Source organism: Galleria mellonella, unplaced genomic scaffold (assembly GCF_026898425.1).
Source record: "Galleria mellonella isolate WM207_F2 unplaced genomic scaffold, CSIRO_AGI_GalMel_v1 utg159, whole genome shotgun sequence".
Taxonomy (NCBI): domain Eukaryota; kingdom Metazoa; phylum Arthropoda; class Insecta; order Lepidoptera; family Pyralidae; genus Galleria; species Galleria mellonella.
In genome coordinates, this window is record NW_026442004.1 from 3,265,251 (window position 1) to 3,287,371 (window position 22,121).

Sequence of the window (22,121 nt, forward strand, 5' to 3'; positions counted from 1 at the left end):
GGCATAGAATGGGCCGACTCTTCCTTTCCCGTAAGAGGCGATTAAGGGAGGGCGAGGGATGGGCAGCAGCGTCCCTCGTAAATCATCTCTAAAAGCCAAACTGCGGTTGTCAACCTGCCTGCCAAGCGTGGCAACTACTGGCATTACTCCCCTTATGGGGAAGGCTTATGTTCAGCAGTGGACAGTTAACGGCTGAAATAATAAAAAAAAATAATAAAAATGACTTGCTTAAAGGTTAAAAATAACTTACTATAGACTAAAGCTAGAAACACAAATTAAATAAAAAAATAAATATATGGATGTAGATATAATATATATTTTTCTTTTATTCTGTAACATAGGTTGTTAAGGAAAGTTTATGTCAAGTAAAAAAACAAAATAGTATAGATAAAGAAAACGCGATGTAATACAGTTTTATGTGGAGTAAGATATTGTGAAAAATAAAACACTAAGCTACTATTGTCGTTATTTATTATTCCATTATTTTATTTACATTTCATGTATATAAGGTATGTGAACGTATTAAAAAACTAATGCTCTTATAAAAACATCAAACGTCTTATAAGGTTATTGTAGCTATTGAACTGTTTTGTCTCTTTCTTTTATGCTACATTCCCAATTTGAAAGACAGTGACAAAATAGTTTGATAGCTTAAATAGATTTGTAGTAGGTTTAAGTTTTTATGAATAAGGGGATCAAATGCAGTATGTGGGGTGACGTTTTGTACTCTCTTATAAAAAAAAAATCCTGTGGGTCCGAGGTTCATAAAAATGGAAGAGAATATTGATGTGAACAACAGAAAACTATTATCGATACTTTTTTTTGACTTATAATCTATTTTTTTAATACATACATACTATATTATTACACACATTGTTTTTTCTGAGGTGCCTATTGATAATTACTTAATAATAGCATTTTGTATTACATTTTATTTTTTAATAATTTTTAAAAATAAGTATATATATCGTAAAGTATTTGAAAGTAAAACCCTAATAACATTAACAGACGTCATCTGCAATGACGTAACTACATAACTTTTTTTGTTTATATTGTTTTAATGAAATACATTAGTATGTGAGAGTTATAAGTAATATTAGTTTTCGATTTAGATTATTATTAGAAAATTTTGATATCATATTCACTTATTAAATAAACAATCACCAGTAATTACAAACTTAACAATTTGCTGACCAATTTTATTTACCAAAGTCACAGTCATTCAACAACGGTTTCGATTATCTTTTAGTCTAATATTTAAATTTGATGGTTTTGTACAATTACTGTTTTATGGACCACCATAAATTTAATTTATAATAATTTCGACTTAATTCTATTAGAAATTCATATTGGTCCTTAAAACAAAGGTTTCACTGTGATATCAAATTCAAAATTGAAAAAAAGAAAAATGGCCTCTCAGAATCGCCCCAATATGTAGCTTTTTCAGAAGTATATGACAATTATTTATTAATATTAATATTAGCTAGATAGATAAACACATTATTTGAGTCATTTATGGCACACGAGTTACATAATTATAAAAATAAAACAAAAGATAAAATACGAAAATATGTTTTCGCCGTGTGTGTCTTGCAGTGTATTGCAGTGACCCAAATTAAATATTAGTATAGTAAGTATATTTTACATTACTTCTGTTTTAGTGTTACGACCAGTGTTCACAACATCTCGTTTCGGGTATCCCGTCCTGCAGCTCGGCAGCCACAGATACAATAAACATAGCCAATACAAGGGTCCCAAGTTGCGATGGATCTGCACCAAAATATCTAACGGCTGCAAAGCGACAATTACTACCTTTAATGAAACAATAATTAGCACTAATAATTCACATAACCATTGATAATGTAACTATAATATTTTATTTATATTATTTCAATAAATACGTACTTACTTATATTCACGAGTTTCTATTAGCACTTATACTTTAATATATATTTCATAATTCGTTCATTGTACTTGAGAAGGGAAGTCAATTATTCACTTTACAGAAAAAGTAATGTAATTTCTTTATAATAAAATGTATATAAAACCGCCCACAAAAATATAGGTACTGGTTCTTTCTCTGTGCTAGAATAATTACACCGTCTTCGCTGGCGAGAACCAAGATTTTGATCCCACAGTTCAGCGGCCAGGCGCTTGGTATCGGTCAGGAACAAACTCCGAGTCTCCTCAAGCAGGAATCGAGACAGAAATAGATCCTATCGATAGTTGAGGTCATCTGATTGTGTGTCAAATTGAATCATTAGTGTCAATGTCAATCAAATGTAGTGGTAATCTTACTTGCTTTTCGCTTGCGAGGTGCCAGTAAAGAATATGCGAAGATGAAGTCTGGCCAGTTGGCCCATTATGACAATATCACTACGATGGATATTGCTAGCAATTAGTAAACAATCTCTTTATTTCATTGATAGGTTTATTGACATAATAGGTGAGAATGAAAAGGCAGGTCAATTAGCCCATCGTGATGAACCTGAAATTCATTACGATTGTTTCTATTGACCACGGGGAGGTTGATCCGACAGGGTATATTGCTGGCAATGGCGTTGGTAATCCTTATTACTAACAATTCCTTCCCCCCGACAATTTTAGGTTACACAAATATTCGTATTTTTTTTTAGATAAACCGATATTTGTGGAATCTTGCAGAGGCAACCCGATGATCATGCTCGGCGGACATAGATTTAGTCGGAACAAGTGCAGACATGGACAGAAGCAGCGCTGGTTGTGTACCAAGTGGACTAAAGGATGTAGGGCGTATATCATTACTATAGAAGACACTATCCTCAAAATAAACAGTAATCATTGTCATTGAAATCAAATAATAATTAATGTAAACTCTTTATGTAAATTAGAAATTAAACATATAATGTCGTTTGGAACCTTTTTTAAAACATAGTACTTTCAATTTCTACTTTTGTTTTTCTTTTTTTTTTGGTGCGTTAAATACTGTGCAATGCCAAATTCCACGGTATTTGGTTGACTTGTTAAGGGACCAAAAGGTAATAGAAACATACAGATTTGCGCATTTAAGTTTAAAATTAAATATGGATAAGGATTTTTTAATTGAAATTACTATAGTATAAAATAGATCGCCATCATTATCTTAAAACTCTATTGACATGTTTTATAGTTATGGAGCAGGTGTTTCTTTTTTAAATCTATTTTTTTTTTTATTAAAAATATGTTATTAGGTTTTCGAATATGTTCTTTTAATTTATAAGTTAAACCGTGGATTCTTCTTAAAAGTTATTCTAAAACTGTATCGTATGTGTTACTTATTCAATTACTATAAAACTGTGAATAGAGTTCAACGATCTGTACTAATGTTTCACCAGAAGACCAAGTGCCATATGTTTTTTTTTTTATATAATTAGTTGTAAAACTTGTATAGCTGTGTACTTATTAATAAGATCGTAATTCTTTATACTGATTGAGTTTATATTTGATATCTATATACAACTAGATTACCAAAGTGAAACTTTGTTTAAAGTCGTTTGCTTAGGTATTTGTATTCCATTCACGTTTCTACAGTGAAGAAGTTGTGTTTGCATGGCTGTGTTTCGGTTTGAAGGATGGGATATGACAGTGAATTTACAGGGTACAGAGGAATAACACCTGAGTCCTCAGGAATGGTGACGCATGGAGGGTATCATGGGCGAAACAGTATACTCTGTTATATCCATGATACTGCTCATGTCTATAAATAACGGTTGCCACTTTCCATCTGGTAAGTTCTCAGCTTATTTGCTATTTTAAGTTGCATAAAAAAAAAAACAAAACAATTTTTAAAAAATACTGGGAATATGTAATTAGGTATAATACTACCTGATAACATATTCCCAATAATAAGCAATAGCTTAATTTGACTGTAGACTCGCTATGCTTGTACTTACTATATTAATATAATATTTCATTATAATTAATTTGACAAATTCATACAGTTCCAGAATTTATGGTGTCCAAGTTCGGCAATCGAATGATTAAAGTTGGCGAGTACCGCTTCAGCAAACACAAACCCTCTTCAAAAGGCTTCAAAGTTAGATGGGTATGCATTCAGTGTTCTACTAGTTGCAAGGCCTTCATCATTACATTAGATGATGTCATAGTGAAAACCAATTTCGATCACAATCACTAATACTGATTTTCCTTTATACTTTGTGTTATTAAAAAGGTTACATATATTTGTTTTAATGTACACAAACCTAGTGGTAAAACATTTAATTTTAAAGATTTCTTTCATCAATCATTGTCACGTGAAATAAATTGTTATTTAAAAATAAAAGTAAACAGTCATGTGATTTTTGTGCATTGTAATAAAAATATTTAGATAAAATTATTAACATTATTTTATTAACATTCTCGGAGTCTGTTTGCGTGATAGAATCTGAAACGAGGATATCCGCAAAAGAACCAAAATAACCGACATTGCCCAAATGATAAGCAAGCTGAAGTGGCAATGGGCTGGTCACATAATTCGAAGAACTGACAACCGATGGGGAAGAAAGGTTCTTAAGTGGCGACTTGAATGACTGACAAGCTAACGGCTCATTTGATGAAAAGTGGTAACCATTGGTTTTAGCAAGTACTATGAGTATCAGACAGTTCAATAAAATATCCGTGGTATTATCAATATAACATACACAACAGGGGTCTACTATGAAATGAAATCCCGAATTTTCAGATGCCATTTCGTGTTTTCGTTTATAGTTCTTTCATTCATGTTATTGTTATTGTTCATTCCTGCGATTGTAAATTTTTGTTTTTGTCAGATAATAATTTTTTATACTATTCTATTCTGTTCTATACTAAAATCGACCCAATGATTGGAGCTTAACATTTTGTTTATCATCAGTCCTACTATAAATGTCCAAAGGAATGATATTTTAACATTATAAATATTTTTAAACAGTATGTATTAAGCAATTTTAACATCAATTTTTTATTTCGTTCGGCCACAAATTTTCAGATAACATTTCATGGTAGATCCTCTGATAATCGATAAGAAAGAAAGAGATATAAAATATATTAAGAACGAATTGTAACAAAATATAATGTTACTCTAAATACACCTTGTGGTTAAGTACCTGATGTGTTATTTCAAAATTAATACAAGTGTATGAGTGTATCTCTGTATGTGGTTATTAAATAATTGAGCAAAAAAGAGTTTTTACTACTAATATGATTACCTATTTAATTGTTAATATATGAATATTAATAAATATTATGTAAGAATCTATTACGCTAATATATATATATATAATATAATTAGTATTTATAAATACATTCTTATATATATTTAGTACAACTATTTAAACTAATTTCGATTGTATTTTATCTATTCTGTTATTAATTTTTTTTTTATTGTTTATATGTATTTATATAGAATTTTTTTTTTATTCAGGGTTTCTCATTCAAGGAATCGACGGCGCTGAATATGTCATGTCGCGGCGTGGGCGCACCATAATCCAATGTGGCGGCAACCGGTTTAGTTTGAAGAACCCAAAAGACCGCAACAAAGTATGGAGATGCATAAAATGGGCTAGCGGTTGCAGATCCACCATTACTACGTGTGAAAACAAAATAATTCGATTTAGACAATATCACAATCATTTTTAAATACTAATTATATATTACAAAGGAGGTTTTAATATACGAGTAGGTTAGGCAACCACGCGTGACTTGTGAAGTTTCGAGTATTTGCAGAAATGTGATCCGATCCGCTGTTTTGAACGAACCGGTATATTGGTCCAGAAAGTTGACAGACCATAGATGACTGCAAGTACGAATATTAAAATGATTGTATGTGTGAAGCGTGGACAAGATAAAGAATAAGTATCCATATCAGTAAAAGATTCAAAGTAACGCCAGTGACAGAGAAGTGACGAAGTAATTGTTTATTTTGGTGTGATATGCAGGGACGAAGATGTTTTAAAAAAGTTATCAAATTTGATAGTTATGAGTGTAGAGGAAAATCTACTAAGAGGCAGATAGATAGTCTAAGACAATATGGCTAGAACGGGATTGAATGCAAACACGACTAGAGATGAATGCAGGTTAAGATCATATTACGCATATCATTCATTCGATCGAATTATACAGGATAAGGGCATGCAGGAAGATGTTAACAAACTAATTAAAGGAATTAGGACTATTCGTGTTACAACGGGCACAAAACATTAAGAAAGGACGCAATAAGTGCAATAAAGGATATTGCTTAACATGTATTAGCTTTAATCTGTAGATTTAACCATGTGAATGATAAGTGATGTTTAATACAAAATTAGAGGACACAATCCATAAATATATAAAATTTCAGATGTTTAAATAAGATTGATTGTCAAAAATGTAAAGATTAAAAATCTTTACTAAGTTTCATATTTATATTAACAATATAGAGAATAAAAGTATACGTACAGTGTCCGCCCGTTGTAGCATGATTAGTCCATTAGTGTTTTAAATTTTTATAGAATATAAATATTAAATGGGGTTAGATTTTTTTTTATATTTACCCCTATATATTATGTTATTTTTATATATGTGACGTTTATTTTTATTAACGAAATTATATTTAGTTTATGTAAGTTTTAAAAGTACTAAAATTCTGCGTTACGCTCGTGTAAAATGTTTTATTTTAATAACTTGAGATTATTTAAATAAAGTTTAATTAATTATATCTATCATGTGTTTTTTTGTAAGAGTAACCTTTTGATAATATTATTTTTAAAATTTATGTTAATTTTTTATTCGATGTCTAATTAATTAACTCATTTCGATAGTTGTTTCGACTTCATCCGTAAGTCTTTTTCAGGTGGCGCTTTGCGTCACAGCGTCTCGCCTAATACTATTACCAAATGTTTGTCAATAGAATTTGTGCTACGTTATTTCTGTATTGTTAATATTTTGGTATTTGGTTTTAATTTGTCTTTTGACTACACACGCAGTTTTATTGTAAAGGCTGGATGCAATTAAATTACTGGGTACAGAGGCATAACACCCTTTTCCTCTGAAATGGCAACGCATGAATGTCATCATAGGCGACAGTTTTGTTATGTCTATGGTACAGTTCATGTTTATAAGCGACGGTTACCACTTTCCATCAGGTTGGCCGTTAGCTTCTATGCCATTCTAAGTCGCCCAAAAAAAGAAGGATAGATAAAATTTAACTTAAATTTTATCTATTATACAGGTTCCTTAAAATCTGTTTGTCTTAGTATTTTGAAATAAATGTTTACTTTAATTTACAACAGTATTGTTTTTTTTTTGTGTATTTTTTTCATTCGTACTAAAACCAACCTTTATTGGTCTATATATTAATGTTATATTTATTATTACAATTATTACTTATTTAAGTAAAATATAAAGCTGTATATTTTTCTTAAATAAGTAAATAAATGGAATTAAAAACTTTTATGTTTCCTAATCAATTTGCAAATTAATAAAACCGAAGGAATTCTCTTTCAGGAGCAATATTTATGCAAACAAGAAATGGAAATCCCGTCATACAACTGAACAAGTTTCGTTTCAACAAACACAGCAGCAGTAAGGGTGAGAAGGGGCTGTTTGTGTGTGTCAAATGGCCTTGGGGTTGCAGAGCTTCGATAAAAACTCACTACAACAAAATCGTCAAGATTAGCAACATTCATACTTATCATTAGAACTCTTGTATTGTTTAGTGTATTGATTAAAAATTTAAGTTGATTTTCAAAACATTTTATTATTAACACTCGCTCTTTTGATTTTGGAGTCGGCAGAGACCATAGACTTTTAGTTCACTCATGTATTAAACTGAGTTTTGAATCGATCTTCTGAGATTTTGTAAATGGGTTGTCACCGTTTTGTCCAACAGATTCATGAAAACTTATATTCTAATGTTGATATTTCACAAAACCCTGTCTTGTGCTCAACGTTGTTTTCGCTCCATAAGTTTATTTTACTAGTTTTTACCTGTGAATTCGTCCGCGTGACCGGGATATGTTTATTGACCGGGATAAAATTAAGTCTTTCTCCATTCCATACAGTACGTGTATACCAAATTTCATAGTGATTGTTTAAGCCATTAAGGTATCATAAGGTAACAAACAAACTCTCTTTCACATTTATAATCATCGTCATCATCTCAGCCATTAGCCTGTCCACTGTTGAACATAAGCCTCCCCATAGATTACTCTATAAGGAACGGCCCTGAGCTACCTACATCCATTGACTCCCTACAATGCATTTAAAAGTCGTCACTCTATCTAGTGGCTCCATCTATACATTTACAATATTAGTAAGTGTTATAAAGTTTGATCAGTAGCGACTATTGAAAGGCGCTAGCTGAACATAGTTTATATATCATCTCCACTTTTTGAAAAATCTCTCACGCCTTTTCGCGTTTCGAGGGATTATAACCAAGACACCACGCCAGCATACCAGACCATCAGTGTATGCCGGCTGAAGAACCCAGCGACCCGGAGGTCGTCGCCTCCGGAGTTGAAATCGGGGTAGAGGGGTATACCCCGAGGCCCCTACCTCGCCCGCCCACACAACATCTGGCGGGCATGAGAAACCCTTGTTGATTGATGATAAAGTTTGATTTATACATGTGCCCATCGGCGCATTTACTGTATTTTGGATGGTTTTATAGATTATTATGCATACATAAAAAATGAAAATTTAAAAGTACTTGTAAACAAGTCTATTTGAATAAAGATGATTTTGAATTTGAGAAGTAATTTAAAATCGATCACACAAATAGTACCTAAATATATAGCAGCATATTGTCATTAATTTTCAGAAGCAGTCTATACAACATCAAAATACGGTCGGCCTGTAATACTCCTGGGTCAATATCGATTTAATCATCAAAGATCTAATGGCCCCAAATCCAACTGGAGGTGTGTGAAGTGGCCTGAGGGCTGCCGAGGGAGCTTAATCACAGTTGGTGACGATATAGTGAAATATACGAATGTACATACTCATTAATTAATAATATTACTTATTTTAAAAAGTAATTCTAATAAATTTGTAATATGGAGTATTTTCATGTGTTTTTTTTATTATTTATTATTTCAGCCGTTAACTCTTTATTGCTAACCTAGCTACATAACCCTTCTCCGTAAGGAAAGTTTTGCGAGTAGTTGTCGCGTTTGGCAGGCGGATTGGTAACCGCAGTTAGGGTATTAGAGATGTTTCTATTCCTCGCTCTCCTTTAACCGTCTCTTACGACACCCACGGATAAGAAGGCCTTGCCTATTCTATACCGGGACCACACGAGGGACATTGTTTATAGGCATCGGTAGTACGGATAACGATGCGATATCTGTAATATATATAATTTTGAATATTTAACCGATAATTTTTTGATATATATATATATATATATATATATATATATATATATATATATATACAGTGAGTGTAAAAAGTCTCTAGGGTTATAATTACGAATTTGATAGACTTTCCTCTATTTATTTAACTTAAATCAATACACCCACTTTGTTTATGATAATTATTGTTTTTAAAAAAAAAATTATACAACATAAAAATATTTTTATGAAGCAAATAATGACAAACAAAAAGTATTGGCCTATTCTATCAACGAATTTTTCGGGACCACACGTAGGTATAGATATTAGACGTTTTATAGTGACATATAGACGGTAAAGCAAAAGAAACGAGTGAAGAGGAGAGAAAAATAATTATTAATAATCAATGCAAATGCAAAATTTGTATCGTTGTATAATTGATCGGTTTTCTATTACTAAAACACTAGAGATTGATGGCGGAAAATTTTAAATTGTGTAAAAAAAAATCCAAAAAAAGTGTTACAAGAAATTAATAATATCAATGATTGCCATATTTCTGTCCCGATATTGCTCGATATCATGGAAGAACTCGGTAAAAAGTATTTAAATGATTTAGAAAAAAAGATTTGCAAAAAAATATATTAATGAAAAAATCATTTTTGGCAAACTGTTATTTTCAGATGAATCGAAATATAATATTTTCAAATTTTTTGGAATATATATATATATATATATATATATATATATATATATATATATATATATATATATATATATATATATATATCTAAAGCATGGAAACGCTTCTAAAATACCTAGATATTCCTCCTCAATCACCTGATATTAATATTATAGAGCATGTGTGGGATTATCTCGATAATTCGAAATCTTCGAGTAAAGAATACTCTTCTTATATTTTGATTGATTCGATGCCGCAGAGACTCCAAGCTATCATCAATGCTAACGGTGGTCCAACAAAGTATTAATATTTTTTTTATTCATTTACTTACTTTTATCATTAAGTTAACGTAAAAATATTTTTATGGTATAATTTTTTTTATTAAAAAACAAAAATTATCGTGCGGGAATGTTAAAATATTTAATAGTATTGATTTAAATTAGATAAATAGTCTATCAAATTCGTATTTTTTTTATTTTTATCTCACTGTATATATATATATATATATATATATATATATATAGTTTCTTCAAGAATACTGTGATTGATTGTACCGTAGTAGCTTTTTTCTTTCTTTTATCAACACGTGGAGTGTATGAAGATTGTGATAGTCATTTTATCCAGTCATTTTTTTGTTGTATACTTAACTCTTATTAATAAAAAGTAGCTATGTTTCTTGCCCGTTATTCTCAGCTGAAATTGCATTCTAAACTGAGTGGGAGATTTATAAAAAAACGACAATTCAAAAATGCTTATTATTGAGTTTACTTGAATAAAAATTATTTTTATTATTATTATTTATTTATTTTATTGCTATTTATTAACCACTCCTAATTATTTATTCAAGTTGCACATTTTTATTAATTTTCAGATCCAGTCTATACAAAATCAAAATACGGTTGTCCTGTTATTCTTCTTGGTAACCATAGATTTAACCAATATAGCTGTAACAGTATTAAATCTATTTGGAGATGTGTAAAGTGGTCCCGTGGATGCCGAGCGGGCCTGGTCACCATTGATGATGTTATAGTAAAAAGTATGAATAAACACACCCATTAATTAGTTTCTAAGTTTTAGCAAACTAAGTTTTTCTCCAAATGTTTATAAATAAAATAATTTGTAAAATTAAGTATTATTTATTTATTTATTTACATTTTATTTATAAAGACAATATTTTTTTTATGAGAAGTGATTCTAAAGGCGATCTTATCTCTAAGCTATCTTTCTTAGACAAGCTTTGGGTCATTTGGGTCGAGAGGACATAAGTGTGTGTGTATATATATATATGTGTGTGTGTATATATGTATATATACACACATAAACAAATATATACATATTTAATTAAATATGTATATAGTTGTTATATTATTTTGATTAATTAATCAAAATAATATAACAACTATAGTGTAGATACGTAAAACATCATTGTAAGAATAATCAAATTTGTAATGACAAATGTTAAATGTTACCTCGCATCTTCATGTTTCGTAAAACAAGGTTGAAGTTTAGCAAATATTTTATTTTTATTTTTAATGTTTTATCAATAAATTTATATAAGTTTATTAAAATTCTTTTTGATAATATATATATCGTATCATTTGCAGTCTCAGTACAGTACATTTATTTTAATATCCAAGCAAAACACATTACCATTTGATTGAACATTACTTGTTTGCTTTGTATATTAATATAGAGATATCATTTTGTAAGTATTCAGGCTTGAAGGAAAATCATCAGATATATTAAACAATAGTATATAATGTATATTCCCGACTATCTCTATCTAACATTTCTGTCTAATAGTTGGATGCAGTAAAGCATTTCGATAGACTGGGTAGTCTGATTGGAGTTGTATGTATTCGTGGTGTGTAATGATACATTTATATATTTAAAATTTGAATTTTAAATTATATAGACAGAACGTTGACCCTAAAAACGGCTCAACTTTTTTTAGCTAATTGTTAAAATAGCTGACAAAAATTATTAACTGATATATTAATGTTTTATATATGTACTTAAGCACACAATGTATCTCGACGTATCCTTATTTAATTATTTCATAAATAAAACGAGTTTTTGCGCATTAAAAAGGCGCAGAATTTATAAGACAAAATAAATATAGAAGTTATAAAGGAATCACTCATAACTATTTATTACGCAAAATAGTATGAAAAAGTTGACTCGTTTTTCTCGAAGCATTTGTATGAAGACAGTCTATCTATATAGTCTAAGATTTTATCTTACTTAAGTAGTAAAATTATAAATATGTTAGACGACGTCTGTATATAGGTGATATTAAAAAAAAATGACGTAGAGTATAAGAGCAATAAAAACTAAAGCAATATTTTTTAGAATTTTAGTCTGTCTGTCAATTTGTTCTAGCATCATGTAAATACTACTACATACAAATGAATACAACTTTTGCAGTTGTAGTCTTGAAGTACTTAAAATCCGGGATTTTATCTTGATACGTTAACTAGAAATAGTCATCTACTTTGAAAGTACAAGCATACAAAATAGCGGGCAAAAGTTGCTTTTAAATAAAATGTATTGAAATTTATTTTTGCTTTTTATTTATTTTAGATATAAGAATGACCGAGACACGGCAAGGTAGCCCCCTGTTGATGATTGGCGCAAATCGTTACTACCTGCACAGTAGTTACAAAAGGGACTGTCCAAAGAAGCTCTGGGTCTGTATCAAATGGTGCAGTGGCTGCCGATCTTCGGTCACCACTTTTGAAGATCAAATTATCAAGATCAATAATACGCATTACCATAAATGAAATGTTATTGAAACGATTTATCAAACACATGTTGGATATTATAGTTTAGAAAACGGTTTTTTTTATGTAACTCGAAATGACATGGGACCAGGTTAAAAATGACGACTGTCACTTACAGACATGCCAGGATTACAGATATCAAAGAGTACTGTGAGTCCCATGATATCCTTCATGTGTCGTTAACCCTGAGGATTAATTTTACTGCCATTTCCTAACTTACAATCTAAGGGGGGATAATGGATTGTTAAAAATGGGGATTAGGAGCCCCATTGTTAGGTATACACCAGTTAGGTATTTACGAGAGGGAGATTGTACAAAAGTCGATTGCTTGGGGATTCGTGTTTCTACCGTGAAGCAGTTGTGTGCATGGCTGTGTTTCGGTTTGAAGGATGGGATGATACCGTGATGGTGTGTTTACAGGCTACCCCATTATTAGGTATACACACTGTCAGGTGAACCTCCTCGCAGTTCCCTCTGGAAACTATCGTGTTCTATTCCAAGTGAATCCATCACGATATGCTAACTGACCTGCATTTTCATTGTCACCTATCATCCCTCACTGGTGCCCCGCCAGCGTATACTGTTAGCGCAGGCGGAGTTACCAATCCATTATCATCCATTTAAAAAAAACCTACGAACTAAAAAGGAGTGGACCATGAGTGGAACAGAGGTGACCTTAGTACAAAGTGTTTGTCTTTCACTTGAATCTTCCTTGTTTTAGGCTATAGTTGTTGTTTTAAATCATAGTTTCTCAAACTGGGATTTACAAACCCTACTGTGGTCGAGTTCAGTATTAAATTGGATCGCTGTATATTTAATATAAGTGTTTTTATAGGTACAGATGTGATAATTGTTTAATATAACTTGATAATAAACTAATTTCTTCTAAATATTTTTTTCATTCATGCGGGAAAAACAAGTGCAACTCTATATCTATATAACGTGTTAAGGCTTTCGCTGTAAAGTCTCTAAGTGTAAATTTATCATTAATAAAAATGTCAAATTACAATTACAAACAATAATGAAAGTCCCGTGTGGTTCCACCATAGAATAGGCCACCCCCTTCCTTTCCCGTGGGTGTCGTAAGAGGCGACTAAGGGAGGGCGAGGGATGGGCAGCAGCGTCCCTCTTAGAACATTTACAAAGCCTAACTGCGGTTGACAATCCGCCTGCCAAGCGTGACAACTACAGGCGCTGCAGCAGTGGTAATGGGGGTGAGTATTCTTTATGTAATGTAACCATACCACGCTTGTCAGGCGGATTGGCAACCGCAGTTAGTCTTGGTGATATTTTAAGAGGAACTCTGCTATTCATCTCTCGCCCTTATTCGCATCTTACAACAGCCACGGAAAAGGAATGCATGGTCTATGCCGGGACCACACGTCGCATTAAATTAAATATTACCGTGTTATCAACTAATACCTTTTTTGTATATTTCAGCGTTTATTTGGTTCTCGGCGTCAAGACGTGGCAATCCGGTAATGAATTTCGGTAAATACCGGTATAACCGTCACAGTCGCTGTAAGGGCCCGAAGGTGCAGTGGTTGTGTGCGAAGTGGTCGCGTAGTGGGTGCAGGGCGTCGGTTACGACCTTCGATCAGGCTGTTATTAAGGTGTCTAATAGACATAATCATTGATATTATGCTTTGACGTGACAAATAATGTGATATGCAATGTATTCATATGATTACACTGATGTACTGAACAATACCTTATATTTTTTATCGGGGTGCATATGTAGGGTAGTGTTTACAGTATTATTTAGGTAATGAGTGATTTATGATTGATATTTGCAATAATACGAGTACATTTGATTTAATTTAATGGCTAACAATCACCGATCAAACTTCTCTTCTCAATCTTTTACCATCTCAGCTACCAACCTTTGGAATGCGCTGCCTATTGATATCAAAAATCTCTAACGTTACTCGTTACTTTTTCTGTCCAGCTTATCTGTTCCATTCTCTTCCATGTCCACATTTCGAATATCTCAAGCTTTCTTTTTGTTCTTATGCGCCATTGTCCATGTTTCACACCCATATAATACTGTGCTCCAAATATAAGTTTTTATAAATTTCTTAATGATTTTTTTTTATTATTATTTTTTGATGCAGATATGTTTTTTGTTATCATAGATCTGTTTTGCAACCGTTATTTTAGTTCTAATATCCAATGCGCACCTAGCGTCTTCTGTGATTATACTTCCTAAGTACTTAAATTTCTTAACATTTTGGATAGGCATGTTATATATATATACCAAATGAGAGAATTTAATATATATATATATATATATATATATATATATATATATATATATATATATATATATATATATATATATAATATTGTTAAATTTTAGCCAAATGTCTAATAATTTGTTACTATAGGGATCTCATTTTTTTTTCATCTCTCTTTTTGTGTTTTATTTTCTTAGTCGGAATGATGAAAAAAATGTATTTTGTAATTTTTTTATGTAACAAAATGGATATTTTATAGGATAAACATTCAAAAATATATTTTTCTTTATATAATTAGTATAAATTACAGAATAAATTATAAATTAAAATGTTAATAAATTCAATTTATATTTAAATGTTTTTTGTTGTTATAGATTATCTACAGCTCTTATGCGTGTCATGAATTAGTCTTGGTAGAATATTAGGTTTATTGTTTTTTAGTATATTCAAATAACAAATAACATTGTAACATAGCCGAAAAAATGGAAATAGTTTTATTTATTTTCTAATACGTACTATGTATATATATATTACAGAGAATATAAAGGCTATATTTACTACTACAATTTTTGGAAAACCATTAATACAGATTGGTAGGTACCGGTACAATCGCCGCTTCGCTGCAAAGGGACCGAAATTTCAGTGGGTTTGTAACAACTGGAGCAAGACGAGTTGCAGAGCATCTGTTTATACTTTCAATGATGAAATTATACAATTTAGAAACACACATAACCATTAATGTACAGTAAATAAAACAATAATACATATTAACGTAATTATCATATACCGGTAATTCGATAACCGGTAACCGATAACATATACCGGTAAATAATAAACCGGAATACCTTCTGTACTACACATCTCTCGCACATTCATTTTATGGCAACATTGTTTTTAAAATAACGTACAGTGGGTCTTAAATGACTGCTTTAATGTATTATAATAGAGTTTTAAGGAGATTTATTTTTGCGAAATATATTAAATTGACAGTTTCTTTTATGAACTCGGAAAATGCTGATATTTCAAAATACAAAAATAAATTATGTCAAGTCTAAATTAACGTTTCGTTCTATCGGTTCTTGTTGAGAAGTGATGAAGGTGATTCATATACATAAGTAATATAAGTTTATATATATTATAAAATGAATATTTTAACAAACTTTAAATTATTGTACTATAGTGGTTATTTTAGATCCATGGCAATTCTGATGTAAGTTACGTACATACTATACATAATATACATACATTAATTGTTATTCATCTGTATTAACCTATTCCTAACCTACACATTCGACCAGATACTATCAATAAATAAGCTAGATAAATCAAATAAATGAATAATAAATGGCGATTAAATATAAAATATTTAATCTAGTTCTTTGGATAAGAGAAAAAAAAGCTTATGTATTTTATTATTGTAAACGTAAATAGTTATGTAAATGTTACGATTTTATTTTTGAATATTACTATTATAATACATATTTTTAAAGAAATAGTTTATTGGATTGGTATTTATGGATGATTACAATGTGTCATAACTTTTTCTCCTCCACGAAATGCTAATGCTAGAGTAGAAAAACTTGAAATAAAAGCATGTGTCTATACATTTTATAGATTAAGCTGTACTTCCAGCTTGGTATAAAGAGGATTAACCTTTTTTTATAAGAACAGAATGGGTTATTATAATAATAGTGGTATAACAATTGTTAGATGTATAATTCTTTTTCTGTTTAGAACCGGTATATTCAACGACAAGTATAGGTACGCCGATGATCACTCTTGGCTCATACCGGTTTTATCGCCGCAACTGTTACAAGGGACCAAAAGTGCAGTGGTTATGTAGTATGTGGACTAGAAAGAAATGTCGGGCGTCACTATTCACTGTGGGGGATATAATTGTGAGGTCTAATAATGTGCATAATCATTAATTTTTGTTGTACAAATAAATTGTTTAAGGAAACAATTTAATTATTTGTTAAAAGAAACCTTTCTTTTTTTATAAGATAAAAAGATAACGTCTAGAATCTTAGTGTTAGTCCATATTTTATGCAAGGTTGTATGCGTTTCTATTTTTATTTTGTAAACTATGCATACGTAGCTAAATAGAAAAAAAAACTGCCATATTTAGAATCTTATCTTTTTGAATTTTCCTAAAAAGGATAAAGGGGTTCTTTTAACTTTATAAAACAATTAGCGGCCCGTCCCGGCTTCGCACGGGTAGACATTTTTACAACAGTTTACATTTTTATCTGATCCTACCTAGCTACCTATTTCATAGATGAGCCCTCCCCTACCTACCCCTCGCCCGCACCGCTAAAATCGGTATGAATAACATTTACAATTCAGACAGTGTTATTTTTTCTATTTCTATGACTTAATAAATTCGTAATATCTATTGAATTGAATAGCCGATTTTGACAATTCAAAAAGTAATCTACATAAATTGAAACAGTTTTGAAAACAATATGATTTATTTGGATAAGGATTTAAACAGAAGTTTGAATAATATGGTAAAATTTTGATCGGTATTTTTATCAACATTTAATATGTAAAAAGTGGTTATTGTGACATAACGATAATAGTTGGACATATACTATATGTTTTTGTAGTTATTGATATTTTCTTCAATATTGTAGAACATACTTTTGTTTTATCACCAATAGTTTTCGCAGTGCACGCGATGATAGATATTTTATAGCATTTTTTTACACCTTGAGTTACGTTACTAAAGTTTTAGTAAGGAGCCCTAATGTTTTTTAGCAATAAATATAACCTATGTTACTCAAGGTGAATGTAGCTTTCTAATGGTAAAAGAAAATTTGAAATCGGCAAAGTAGATTTTTTAGTTTATTCATTACAAACATACACACAAAAGTACAAATCTTTCGTCTTTATAATATTAGTGTAGATAAGTCTTTTTATGTTACATTTTTTTATACTTGAAAATTTAATTTATTTACAGAACTGTATATTCGATTTACCACATCAAAATTTGGAAGACCTGTAATTCAAATAGGCGAATACCGGTATTTTCGACCTCCCAACTCAAAAGAACCAAAAATTCGTTGGGTTTGTAGCAATTGGACTAAGACGAACTGTCGAGCGACTCTTTATACTATAAACAATGAAATCTGTGAGTTCAAGAATATACATAATCATTAATTCTAGAAGGTTCTAGGTCGGGGTAGTTTAGAAAATGTGCTTTTTATGTAAATTAGAATGGAAATCTATTTATTATTATTATCTAGTCGTCCAATGACCGTCATTGGCAGAAAGGAGGAACTGTCGTCTACAGACATTAACAGTACTGTGTTACTGATGTCACTGTGACGCAACTGTATTGCCATTTCTAAGAATTAATTTCTCATCGTACTCTGTGATTTATTTTCCATTTCTCACAAATCAGGCTCAAATACAGTCAGATAGAGGTACTTATTGCAGCAAAATGAGAGTCAAGGCTTCCCTGTACTACAGATTTAACTTTTGTATATGTCTTCCATTAAATTTGCTGGTGTCTGGGATCTTGTTCTGGGTTGTTTCCCTATATGTGTGATGTCTAGTTTATAGTTTTAATACAGGGCATTCTAGATTAAGACTAGACAATTCCTGTGATTGTTTAGTGTTTGTTTTATCCTATTTATTTATAATATAGTTGAGTGGGAGAGTTACTAAATAAATCTGGAATCAAACCCAGGACTTTTTTTCGCAAAAGAAAGTATTCTGAAATTTGTCAATAAAAAAATAATTAATTTTCATTTCAATCAAATGTAAATTTTAATCAAGTGGAAGCCTTCATAATGTTAATGTATGTATATTGTATATTGCAATGTTATTTATTTTATGAAATATATTGTGTTTATTTTCTTCTTGTTTTATTACTTTTTTTGTATTTTTTTTCTTTTTTTTTTCGCATACAATACCATATCGGAACTGTAATCGAAAAAAAAAATATGCGATGTGTGTATGTCTTCATCCAAAGGTTGCCTAAAAGAGATCGCTTATAGCAATAAGGTCGCCCATTGTTTTCTCATTGTGATTATTTCTTGTAATTGTTTGTATTTATAATAAGTTTACTATTGAGTTACTGAAGTCGCTGGCGGAAGACCCAAAAAAAAAAACAATTTCATAAAATAACTAAATTTAATCATAAAATTAATTGTTACAATAATAGGTGCCTTCAGATCGATGTGTGATCTGTAAGTGAAGTCATATCGAATCAAATACAAAGGAACTGGGTAATTTTGCTGTGGGAATTGAAGTGCTGACTCGACGCAGGTGTCTTTCTCGGTAGCGCCTTCTTGCGCCATGCTAGGTGGTCCTATCCGATCGCCATTGAAGGTGTGTTGTAATACTTTACTATAACAATTTTAATCTTTTGGAGGAAACAATAAAGAGTATCTATCTATCCATGTATGAAAAAATAAGGACGGAAAATTGAAATTATGATAGATGTTTGGAATACTATAGAATATTCATATTATCATATGGAGCATGAATTTTATTTCGAATTTCAAGTTTTTTAATTTAGTATTAGAAAGATTAATAAAACTCTTAGTACTCATGGATTTTAAATAAACTAAAAAAAGTTCAATACAGTAAAATTGGATCGTACTATTAATGTAATAATTATTATATTAATAGTATCATCGATCATAATTTTGCTACTTTCTTCATGATTTCTGTCATTCACTGTTTACTGATAAATATGTATGTTCCTAATAGACTAGTTCTAGAGGAAAAAGGGATTTCTAGTAATGAGAGCTAACTGTTCCTTCGCTAGTATGTCTCTCTCCACACGATTCACCTTTGAAACCATCATGGTTAATTTTTTCTCAATAGGCCAACTAACCTGCTTCATCCTCACATATAATCCTTCACTGGTGTCCCACTAATGTATACCGATAGCGTAGGCGGGGTCATTATTCATTTTAAACAATAAAAAAATTACTGGTCCTAAGCCCTGTATTATTATTATTTCAGCCGCTTAATTGTCCACTGCTGTACATAAGCCTTCCCTATAAAGGGAGTTTTCCCAGTAATTGCCACGCTTGGCAGGAGGGTTGGAAACCGCAGTTAGTCCTTTGAAGATGGTTTAAGAGGGACGCTGCTGTCCATTCCTCTCACTTTTTTAATAGCCTCTTATGACACCCACGGAAAAAAAGGGGTGGCCCATTCTATGCCAGGGCACACACGGCAACCTAAGCCCTGTATATTCGTATATTTACTGCAACACATTTAGTGCTGTGTCATTCAAGAATCTTTTTCATCAGGTATCGTTACTTCAAGCTACATTTACGGCCACAACAATTCTGCCGCTCTCTATAAGCCGTTTTCAATCATTTTTACACAGTGTAATGCAACTATATGATTGGTGTGTTTTCATAGACGCCGTGCGTCATTTTTTGCGGCCGGTGATCGGTCGTCCCTCGAATTGGGGACCAGTAGACAACAGAGGTCGCCAGTTCGGGGACCGACCACATACTCATTTGTTGGTATATCCGGCCGTAGTACCTTCCTAATGTTTCTCAAATATTGCGTCTAAATTGCGCCCATCATGTACCCTCTTGTATAGGCATTCCGTCACCCGTATCCAATAGCGAGAACGGGATGCCTTAAATACTGTACCGCAAACCATCAAAAAAAGAAACTAGTTAAAGCTACATTCTTGATCTATCAGCTTGTTAATGAATGCAACCTTGGACTATTTGGATTGTATGTGAATGTTCTCTTTTTGAATGTTTGTATGAATTGTTTGTTAGCTTATTTATATCCTATATACTTTTTGTAACAGTGAGTTTATATAAAATTCTTGTCTAGTTCCAGTTTACTCGACGTCTAGAAATGGCAGACCGGTGATACAAATTGGTCCGTACCGGTATTATAGGTGGAGTCGAGTCAGAGGGCCAAGAGTTCAGTGGCCGTGTATAAAATGGAGATCAGCAGGATGTAGAGCATCGCTTTACACAGTTGAAGATGAAATTGTCATGGCCAGAAATGCTCATAATCATTAGTAGCAGATTTCTGTAAAATACTTCCAAATATAGAAATTTATTTATTTATTTTATAGTCCATAAATATGTGTTAATCTATTGAATATTTATAAACTAATGTTGTCAGTACCTGTACAGTTTAATGTGTTATTAAAAATAATAATTCCAATGTAATTACATTGGAATTTTTTTTTCGGTTAAATATTCTAAGAATTTTCGGTTTTAAGGTTTATTCATATTACAACGGAAGGAATATAGACGAGCACAGTAAGTGCGATATAAAATAATGTTAATAACGATTACGAATTATTAATGACGGTTATATCATGAAATGTTATTGTTTGCCAAAATAGAACACTGTATCACGTTGCACACGAGTACGTGGCAATGTAATGCAAAAAATGTCGTGGCAACTACCGTCTAATATAATGATGAAATTTTATCCTTCGTTATTTGCGCAGTGTAACTCATGTCAGCATAGACGAAGAACTTTGACAGCTGATACTTTGACAGTTGACTATTATTCTCCTGTATTTCTTATTACCGCTTATTCGCCGATTGGTCCTCGTCCTCAAAATATTGGAATTCATACTTATGTATACATATCTATACTTGTATCTTCATCTATGCTCTTTATCCTTATTTATTTATACTTTATTGTACACAAAGGTTACATAGTTGTATAAAGATGTCGACATCAGTCGAGTTTCACTCTGTTAGAGTTCTCTTCGAGCATTGTATAACAGCGGGCAGTGTGTGTGCAATAAAAAGAGGAAACAGAATGGTTGTGGTGTTTCTACTAAGAAATTATGCTCACCCAAATATATACTAATTTATATACTTACATTCAAAATACACAAATATTTATTTATTTATTTATTCTTTATTGCACAATAAAATTTTGTACAAATGGCGAGCTTAATGCCATATGGCATTCTCGACCAGCTAACCATTGGGTAAAAAATTTGTATATAATAATAAAAATATATAAAATATTAATATAAATGTAAAGTCAAGGCAAGAGCGTAACAATTTTATATTAAACTTTTTTCGTTCATCGGTTCACCGCTTGTTGTGATATGAATAGATCTTTGTGCTACCAATTTTTATTTTATTTTAGAACCAGT

At 31.2% G+C, this 22,121-nt stretch overlaps 1 protein-coding gene across 28 annotated transcripts in view; it reads left to right on the top strand.

The window, feature by feature from the left end:
* Positions 1 to 22,121, top strand: part of LOC113518763 (modifier of mdg4) — a 362,824-nt gene that overhangs the window by 144,223 nt on the left and 196,480 nt on the right. The window contains exon 5 of one of the 28 annotated variants that reach the window (XM_052892524.1): positions 7,480 to 7,688. The exons of 25 other annotated variants lie outside the window; for them this stretch is intronic. In XM_052892524.1, coding sequence (XP_052748484.1) covers positions 7,480 to 7,673 — 194 coding nt within the window. In that variant the 3' untranslated portion in view covers positions 7,674 to 7,688. Of the gene's footprint in view, positions 1 to 1,661; positions 1,915 to 5,419; positions 6,692 to 7,479; positions 7,689 to 22,121 lie in introns of those variants that run through there. 2 more of the 28 variants (XM_052892513.1, XM_052892520.1) reach the window with 2 other exon arrangements.